Source organism: Eurytemora carolleeae, unplaced genomic scaffold (assembly GCF_000591075.1).
Source record: "Eurytemora carolleeae unplaced genomic scaffold, Eaff_2.0 scaffold1046, whole genome shotgun sequence".
NCBI classification, from domain to species: domain Eukaryota; kingdom Metazoa; phylum Arthropoda; class Copepoda; order Calanoida; family Temoridae; genus Eurytemora; species Eurytemora carolleeae.
The window spans coordinates 116457-125490 of NW_019396932.1; the positions used below are offsets into that span (position 1 = coordinate 116457).

At 34.1% G+C, this 9034-nt stretch overlaps 1 protein-coding gene across 1 annotated transcript in view; it reads left to right on the forward strand.

The window, feature by feature from the left end:
* Nucleotides 1-8636, forward strand: part of LOC111710254 (metabotropic glutamate receptor) — a gene marked incomplete at its 3' end in the record, with an annotated part of 33976 nt that extends 25340 nt beyond the window's left edge. Inside the window, exons 4-8 of the mRNA XM_023484322.1 lie at nucleotides 21-117; nucleotides 633-646; nucleotides 911-999; nucleotides 7798-7880; nucleotides 8554-8636. Of these exons, the coding sequence (XP_023340090.1) occupies nucleotides 21-117; nucleotides 633-646; nucleotides 911-999; nucleotides 7798-7880; nucleotides 8554-8636 (366 nt within the window). The remainder of the gene's footprint in view (nucleotides 1-20; nucleotides 118-632; nucleotides 647-910; nucleotides 1000-7797; nucleotides 7881-8553) is intronic.
* Between the last annotated feature and the right edge of the window lie 398 nt (nucleotides 8637-9034).

Consider the following 9034-nt stretch of genomic DNA (forward strand, 5'->3'; position numbering starts at 1 on the left):
AGGATTTTTTTTTATTTTAGAGGTGTTCAGAGGATGGAAGCCATGCTGTTTGCAGTGGATAAGATAAACAATGATACAAACCTACTAAACAATATAACCCTAGGGGTTAATATCCAGGTAATATATTTCGAAAAAAAAATTCAAGAAAAATATGATTCTCAAAAAAAACATTTTTGGGGCAGTTTTTAAAAAAACTTTTACTTTAAAAATGTTCTAATTCATTAAAAGGAGTGTACGCGTAATTTGAAGTAACCGTCCATGCATTAAAGGGAGTGAAAGCTTAATTTCCAGTAACCGTTCATGCATTAAAGGGGGTGTACGCGTAATTTTCAGTGACCGTTCATGCATTAAAGGGAGTGTATGCGTAATTTCCAATCACCGTCCATGCATTAAAGGGAGTGTACGCGTAATTTCCAGTGCCCGTTTATGCATTAGGGTATCAATGATCGATTTAAAACCGTACCCTGGCCCTTCAAGCCTATATATATGGAGGGTCATTTAGAATTCCAATATGGAGGGCTATTTAGAATTCCAAAATGGAGGGTCATTTAGAATTACACTTAGCGTCTCTTCCTTCCTTCTATGAATAAATTGACCCTTTTAAAATTTGATTAATTGTTTTTTTCTTTCAGGACACATGCTCCAGGATTGATAATCATCTTTAAAACAATAAGTGGGATATTTAGTTTGGCATTAAAAAAGGAGAGCTTCAGATGTGGTTTAACATCTGAGAACTCAAGCATTTGGCAAGAAAACCCCTGGGTTACCGAAAGCAAGGGTAAAAGGGTTAAATTTAGCAGAATTAAGAATGGCATGCAGGGATACTTTTGCTCTGAACCCCCCCCCCCCCCCCACCCTCCCAATAAGGTAGAAAGGGTTAAGTTTAGTTGATGATTAAGTATGATGGCAGGGATACCTTTGCTCTGAATCAATCTCTAGAATTTATCAGATCTTCATTAAACAACTTGGAAATGGCGTCACAGTACGAATGTGAAAAAGGTAAGAATGAAAAAATAAAATTTTATTGGATTTTTTTCTAACATTTAATTTTGCTAATTTTGAACTAAAGCAGTTCCTCAACAACCACTAGGAGGCCAGGCTATCCTCTCTACTTGATACTTGAAGTAATAAAGGAATTGATACTTGAAGTAATAGAGGAATTGATACCTGAAGTAATAGAGGAATTGAGTCTTTGCCTCAAACTCTGGTTTTTTAATCCCTATATATTTGCAATTCCATGTCGTAGACCTTAGATGTTTTAAACAATTAATTCTGTTTTATATCAAATAATCTAAATCAAAGGTTTACACCATTAGGTACCAAAGGTATTGGGATTATAAATATGCTTTTGTGGCAACGACTTTATTTCAATTATTTACAAATACAAAGTGCTCTAGATTCCTTTCAGATACCAGATATTGAAGAAGGGAAAAAATATAAAATTAAGTTATATCTAGCTTTCAATTCTCCGGAAAATTTCCTTTACAAAAAATATATTGAATAGACACCCTTTCTTTGATAAAAGATTTATCTTTTTTCCTCTAATCCGACCCCGGCCTCAGATGCAATGGCTAAGCCTTAAAAGTATTCCCTGTCAGCCGTCTTTACAAAAACTCAAGAAAAAGTGAAAATAAAACTTGGAAAATATCAAGGTTTATTTACTAACGGTACGGGCACATCAATCTGCCAGCCTAAAAACGTGCCGGTACGGGTAAACCAATCTGCCAGCCTAAAAACGTGCTGGTACGGATACATCAATCTGCCAGCCTAAAAACGTGCTGGTACGGGTACATCAATCCGCCAGCCTAAAAACGTGCTGGTATGGGCACATCAATCTGCCAGCCAAAAAACGTGCTGGTACGGGCACATCAATCTGCGTGCCTAAAAATGTGCTGGTACGGGCACATCAATCTGCGTGCCTAAAAATGTGCTAGTACGGGTGCATCAATCTGCCAGCCTGAAACGTGCTTGTACGGGTACATCAATCTGCCAGCCAAAAAATGTGCTTGTACGGGTACATCAATCTGCCAGCCTAAAAACGTGCTGGTACGGGCACATCAATCTGCGTGCCTAAAAATGTGCTGGTACGGGTGCATCAATCTGCCAGCCTGAAACGTGCTGGTAAGGGTAAATCAATCTGCCAGCCTAAAAATATGCTGGTTCGCGCGACTACACACAATGAGAAGCAAATATTTTAATAATTTGGACATTTTCCCCACAAAGTTATTGTTATGCAAGTTTTTGGATGTAGTGTTATAAGAAAAAAACTTCTAAAACAATATTACGTCTCGAATTTCGTTTTCTTTTAAAACAATTAAAAACATATAGATATTTAAAGGGAGTGTTTACGAAAAATGAAAGGGCTTACGCCGAAAAATAAGGGCTTTTGTTCGCTACTAATCTTAAACTTAGCTACAGCTTTAGTTTATATTCCATGGAAAAAATATCTACAATAATCTCCAAAGATAGAAAAGAATGAGAAACATGAATCTTAAAAAGGGAAAAAATGAGAAATTCGGGTGAGGAAAATTAATAAACATTTATATTTAGAAAAGGACAAAAGTCTTTTTGAGTAAAGAGAGTGTTCGTTTTTAACAATTGTTTCCTTATAGACACAACAGAAGTAAGTTTATTAGCGATCAAAAGCGCTTATTTTTCGCCGTAAGCCTATACCCCCTTAAGTTAAAGGAACTGTAAACATAATTTCACGTGGCAATTTATTTGCAGAGTGGCGTGATACACAATGACACCCATTAAAGCGTGTTATAATCAAGAATGAATGTGATACCTTTAAGAGAAATGGAACTAAAAAGTCTAAATTCTTTTCTTGCTTACACGACAAATATTGCAAATGCAAAAAAAAGGGAAAGAAAGCCATTTTAAATCATTTCATTTCATAAATGACCTTTTAGAATAATAGTTATTTCTCTTTTAAGTTATTTTCCATAGAAGTATCTATAATATATATATATATATATATATATATATATATAAAGATGTTATCTATGTTTGTCTGGTTGTTTGTTGTCTGACCACAATTCAGGGACCCATGGCCAATTTGCCTCAAATTTTGATTGGAGAATTCGGAAGAGCCACGGGAATGTCCTGAGCAATTAGGTTTGAGATTCTTAATTGAGTGGGTTCACTTTTAACGGGAAAAATAGCTAAAATCAAATAGATTCTAGTACTTGATAATCTATTTGGCTAAAATCGTAATCTACGAAGCTATTCTTTTCTTTTATTAGTTTTTAATAGAAACACAACAGAACCTTCCAAGAAAGAGTCGAACTTTTAATTTGTTTAAATTGGTTTCATATGTTTCATAATTAATGCATCTTCACATTTAAGTTTTTGGTAGATAATGTAAGCAGAGGGTCAGGGGCATATACAGGATTTATTCCAGGGGGGAGGAGGGGGCAAAATTGTTAAAAATAAAGAATAAAATGAAAATTAGAACTTTTTTAGATGCTCTTAAGTTTTTAAAGAAAAAACGCTTTTCTTTTCCACAAGGGGTGACTCTTCCCCCCCCCCCCTCTATACGTCCTTCAGAAGGGGTAAGTATCTGCATTTCCGTAAGTTTCCTATGTTTATTTAACTACATAAACACTGTAGATGGTCGATCTTGGGCTAGGTGAAGATAGATATATAAATAAAGATATATAAATATATAAAAAGTAGTAATCTCTGTTTTTCTGTTTGGATGGGTGTTTGTTGGTTTGTATTGTAACAAGTGTGAGCTCAATAGCTCGGAATAGGGATAGTTCCATTGACGTAACCCAATCAGTTCTCACACAAACCCAGAGCTAAACTCAGATTGGATAGTTCTATTGATGTAACCTCTTCAGTCCTCATACGGACCCGGAGCTAAGCTCGGATTGCAAGTAGTCCGGCGTATAAACAGGACAATGTATTAGCTCTTTTGTATATAGCTATAGATCAGACATAAAGTGGGGCGGATGATAAGTCGCCAACGTGGAGAAATAATTATCATTAGAAAATGCCAACCCAGAAAACATGATTTGAACGCATGTTTGAATGCGTGGAAAACCGAAGCCACCGTTAATTGCCCCAGATCCAAGTTTAAATTCAAGCCAATAGGTTTGATTTTTTAAATTAAAAAAAAAATTCCATGGGCAACGCCGGGCCCTTCAACTAGTATCTCATAATTCCCTTGAACGATTTGGCTCAAATTTTGATTTGGGAACTCAGTAGAATATCGGGAAGGACCAAAGATTGGCTCTATTATTTTATCTTAAGTAGGTATAGACTTGTATATGAAAATTTGGCTTCCAGGTGAAGCTGGGTACCCGGAGCCTAGTGCGTAATACATCGTTTACTACGACCAAGTATAATTTCCATCAAACTTCTTCTAGATTAACCTATTTTAAGATAGATTTCAATATTTGGTTGAAACCCCTCAGTCGAAATTCATAAACTTTACTTAATTCAGACATTTAAGGAAAACATATCTTTTAAAATTAATTAAAACAAATTTTTTAATAGAATAGAAAAGCTATATTTGTTTCAGTAAAACCAGCATATCGTCGTTTTTTTTCTTTCGTTTTCAAAAGTTCGTTAGCTTTAGCCATTATATTTTTTTTAACGATGGTTCGATAATTTTGAAAAATAAGAAACAAAACTAAAATAAATCGTTTTTCGTTCGTTTGAGAAATAAACAAATTATAAAATGCCCTTTCAGTAATACACTTTTAGACCATATAATTCAAAGAACAGTTTTATAAAAGAGAAACTTAATAGAGCAGAAACTAAAAGAATTGGCAAGGTGAGATTTTGAATTGGATTTCTCTAATTTCTTTCTTATAAAACCCTCCAGCTAGCTTTTATTCATTCATCCAGAATACATTTCTTCCTTTCAGCCTTCAGCATATTTAATTTTATTTAATTCTACGATTTGAAAATAAAATTAAAAATGTAGGCTTTAAAGAGACTGTAAAGCGTAATTTCGAGCGACTTTCCATGCTAAGACTGCAACAACAAAACATGAAAATCCAATTCATCTTTGATCAGAAAAAGCTTTCAAGGGTACCGTTGTAAATCGGACATTGCCATCCTATTGCATGGAGGGTTGCTTACAGTCCGTTGCGAAACTCTTAAATAACATTTTTATTAAAGTTATTTTGATAGTTCTCAACATACTACAGCATGTCGTCAAGTATCTTTATAGTTCTCAACATACTAACATACTAAAACATGTCGTCAAGTATCTTGATAGTTCTCGACAAACTAAAACATGTCAAGTGTTTTGATAGTTCTTGAGATACTGAAACATGTCGTCAAGTATTTTGATAGTTCTTGACATACTAAAACATGTCGTCAAGTATTTTGATAGTTCTCGACATACTACAACATGTCGTGAAGTATTTTGATATTTCTCGACATACTAAAACATGTTGTCAAGTATTTTGATAGTTCTCGACATACTAAAACATGTCGTCAAGTGTTTTGATAGTCCTCGACATAATACAACATGTCGTCAAGTATTTTGATAGTTCTCGACATACTAAAACATGTCTTCAAGTGTTTTGATAGTGCCCGACACACTAAAGCATGTCGTCAAGTGTTTTGATAGTGCTCGACATACTAAAGCATGTCGTCAAGTGTTTTGATAGTTCTTGACATACTAAAGCATGTCGTCAAGTGTTTTGATAGTTCTCGACATACTAAAGCATGTCGTCAAGTATTTTGATAGTTCTCGACATACTAAAGCATGTCGTCAAGTATTTTGATAGTTCTCGACATACTAAAGCATGTCGTCAAGTATATTGATAGTTCTCGACATACTAAAGCATGTCGTCAAGTATTTTGATAGTTCTCGACATACTAAAACATATCGTCAAGTATTTTGATTGTTCTCGACATACTAAATCATGTCGTCAAGTATTTTGATAGTTCTCGACATACTAAAGCATGTCGTCAAGTATTTTAATAGTTCTCGACATACTAAAACATGTCGTCAAGTATTTTAACAGTTCTCGACATACTAAAACATGTCGTCAAGTATTTTAATAGTTCTCGACATACTAAAGCATGTCGTCAAGAATTTTAATAGTTCTCGACATACTAAAGCATGTCGTCAAGTATTTTAATAGTTCTCGACATACTAAAGCATGTCGTCAAGTATCGGGCAACCAATTATGTCCTGAATTCATTACTTTAATAAATCTCGACATTGAGTTATAAGAGTATTTTGTGAGTTATCCAACTAGCTGCAGGGTGTCAACTAGCTACAAGGTGTCAACTAGCTACAGGGTGTCAACTAGCTACAAGGTGTCCCAAAAACAAAACAAAAACAAGAAAATTGAGTACCGACCTAATATTTTGAAAGATGAATAATATAGAGGGACAGGATGTATCTCTATATCCTTGTAATCTGATGGTGGAAACTTTTTATCTTTTACGTAAAACTTAATACATCGAAGCCCTGTCCGTAACGGCAACTTTTCAGTCATATTTTTATCTCTTATTCGAAATCCGTCGGAAAAGGCGTTAAAGATTTCACTTACTTTAATATTTAGAATAAGTGACAAATGACAAATACGAAATATCTTCAAAAAACTGGTAAAAATGAGTTCCAGAGTTAAGACTCTCTGATTTTTAAGCAGCATCCATAATTTTACTTTATATGTTAATCATAGTCCAAAAAAAAGGTCTACAACATTAGGTTGCAAAAATAAACAGGATCAGAGAATTAGAGATTGTGGGGGATAATCAGTTCTTTGATTAATTTTGATAACTCAAAATATAAACTGTTTTTGGCAGGAAAAACAAGAACTAATTGGAAAAATGATTCCAAATTAATTAATTTCGATTTCCATTAAAAAGTTTTAATTGGTTAAATTCAACCCTACCTAAACTCTTGCAAACCTAGATGGGAAATGAGGTTGCAAAAAAAAAATTAGAAAAGATTTCCTAGCCTCCAAACTTTAGATTTATTTCTTAGAATTACGTTTTAGATTGAGTTTAAAAACCAAGCAAGCAATAAAGATTTGTAAATTTTAATATACTCAGCTCATAGAGAAACGAAAAGAAGAGGCAAAGCTTACCTCAGCAGTACACAACCGACCTCCCTATTAATTACTAGAGTAGTTGTGTACATCACGATATGTTTACGTAACTGACACTGTACACTTGTATATGGAGTGATCTTATCTCTAGGGGGCATTTTATGGAATTGATAATTTTTTAGATGTTCGCTGTTTATCTATTCATATCTATTCATATGTACTATACTCCATGTGTACTCTAATCCATTGTACTCTATTCCCTGTGTGTACTCTTCTCCATGTGTACTCTACTCCCTGTGTACTCTACTCCATGTGTACTCTACTCCATTGCACTCTATTCCGTGTGTACTGTTTTCCATGTGTGTACTTTACTCCATGCGTACTCTAATCCATGTGCGCTCACTCCATCTGTGCTCTACTCCATTGCACTCTATTCCGTGTGTACTGTTCTCCATGTGTATTCTACTCCATGTGTGTAATTTACTCCATGCGTACTCTAATCCATGTGCGCTCACTCCATCTGTACTCTACTCCATGCGTACTCACTCCATGTGTACTATAATCCATGTGTACTCTACTCCATTGTACTCTACTCCATGTGTACTCACTCCATCTGTACTTTACTCCATTTGTACTCTACTCCAAGTATATGCAACTGCATGTATATTCAACTCCATGTATATTCAACTCCATGTGTACTCTACTCCTTGCGTACTCTACTCCATGTGTACTTAACTCCATGTGTACTCTACGCTATGTATATACAATTAAGGAGGGGCACCGAAGCACAAGCTAGAGAATACTGGACCTGTCCTAGGGGTCATTGGAGGTCATTATTCTTCGGTTTCACTTCAGGTTAACCACATTTTCTAAATAATTTCAGCAGCAAGAAACCTCTTTTCTTCTTTTTATTCACTGTTTCTTTACATATTTGTGAGGAAAGCACCATTGTTTATAAAACAAATTTTATGCATAATTTCTTTTGATAGCGAACATTTTGATTTATTTTCAAAGTTTTTTTCAAAATTAATAAAAGAAAAGTTTATTAGAAAAGAAAACTTAAAACAATTCTTTACATCTACGTAAAGTGAGCAATGCAATCTTTTGGAAGCTAATTTTTTTTCGTTCATTTAATCTCTCTCAATGAACAACTAAACGTATATCCTAGGAAATCTATTCATTTTGTACAGAGATATCAAAAAGAATGACACTTTAGAAACGACTGAAAGGAATTTATTTATTTTTCCATTCTTGGTTTCCTGCAACTGTAAATTTCTAGTTTTTTTTTTCGTTACCAAATCATTAAATATACAATTTAAAGACCTAAGAAAAAGATCAGATTAAATTGCTTCTGAACGTCGTATTTACCAAGTTTTTGGTCTTCAATAAAATTTCATTCTTTTTTCAACCCTGTAGTGAACAAATTGCTGAATTCTTAATAATTTATGAAAAACTAGCTGAAGTGCCCGGCGTTGTCAGTTAAATGAAAAAAAAAATCGAATAAAAAAAATAATTTTGAAATTTTCAGGTTGCTAATCTTCTCCGTCTGTTCCGCATCCCCCAAATATCTCCAGCTTCTACGGCTAAAGCCCTCTCAGGTAAAAATCCTCGGTTTAAAGGGACTGTCAACATAATTTCAAAGGACTCTTCATTCTCAATAATGTTTCTTAGGGTTAAAAGTATCCTGATCATTTATTTATTTTTCAAATATGCAATTCCCTCTATTGTAGAGAAACCCAATTTATAAATCTACTGTTTTCAAAATTGTTAACATTGATATCTAATTGAGACTTGATTCAGTCGAAGCTTTAAATGGTATCGTTGTGAATCGGTAATTGCCATTTTATCATGAAATCAAAGGAAGGTCTCAAAAATAACCCTGAAATAAACAATCAAAAAATCAAAACTGAAAACTGAGAATTGTTGAAAATAGATTCTGAATAAAAACAGCTTTAACTGCTAAAGCCAGTAGAAGACACACACAAATCTATAACAAATCTATATAACTA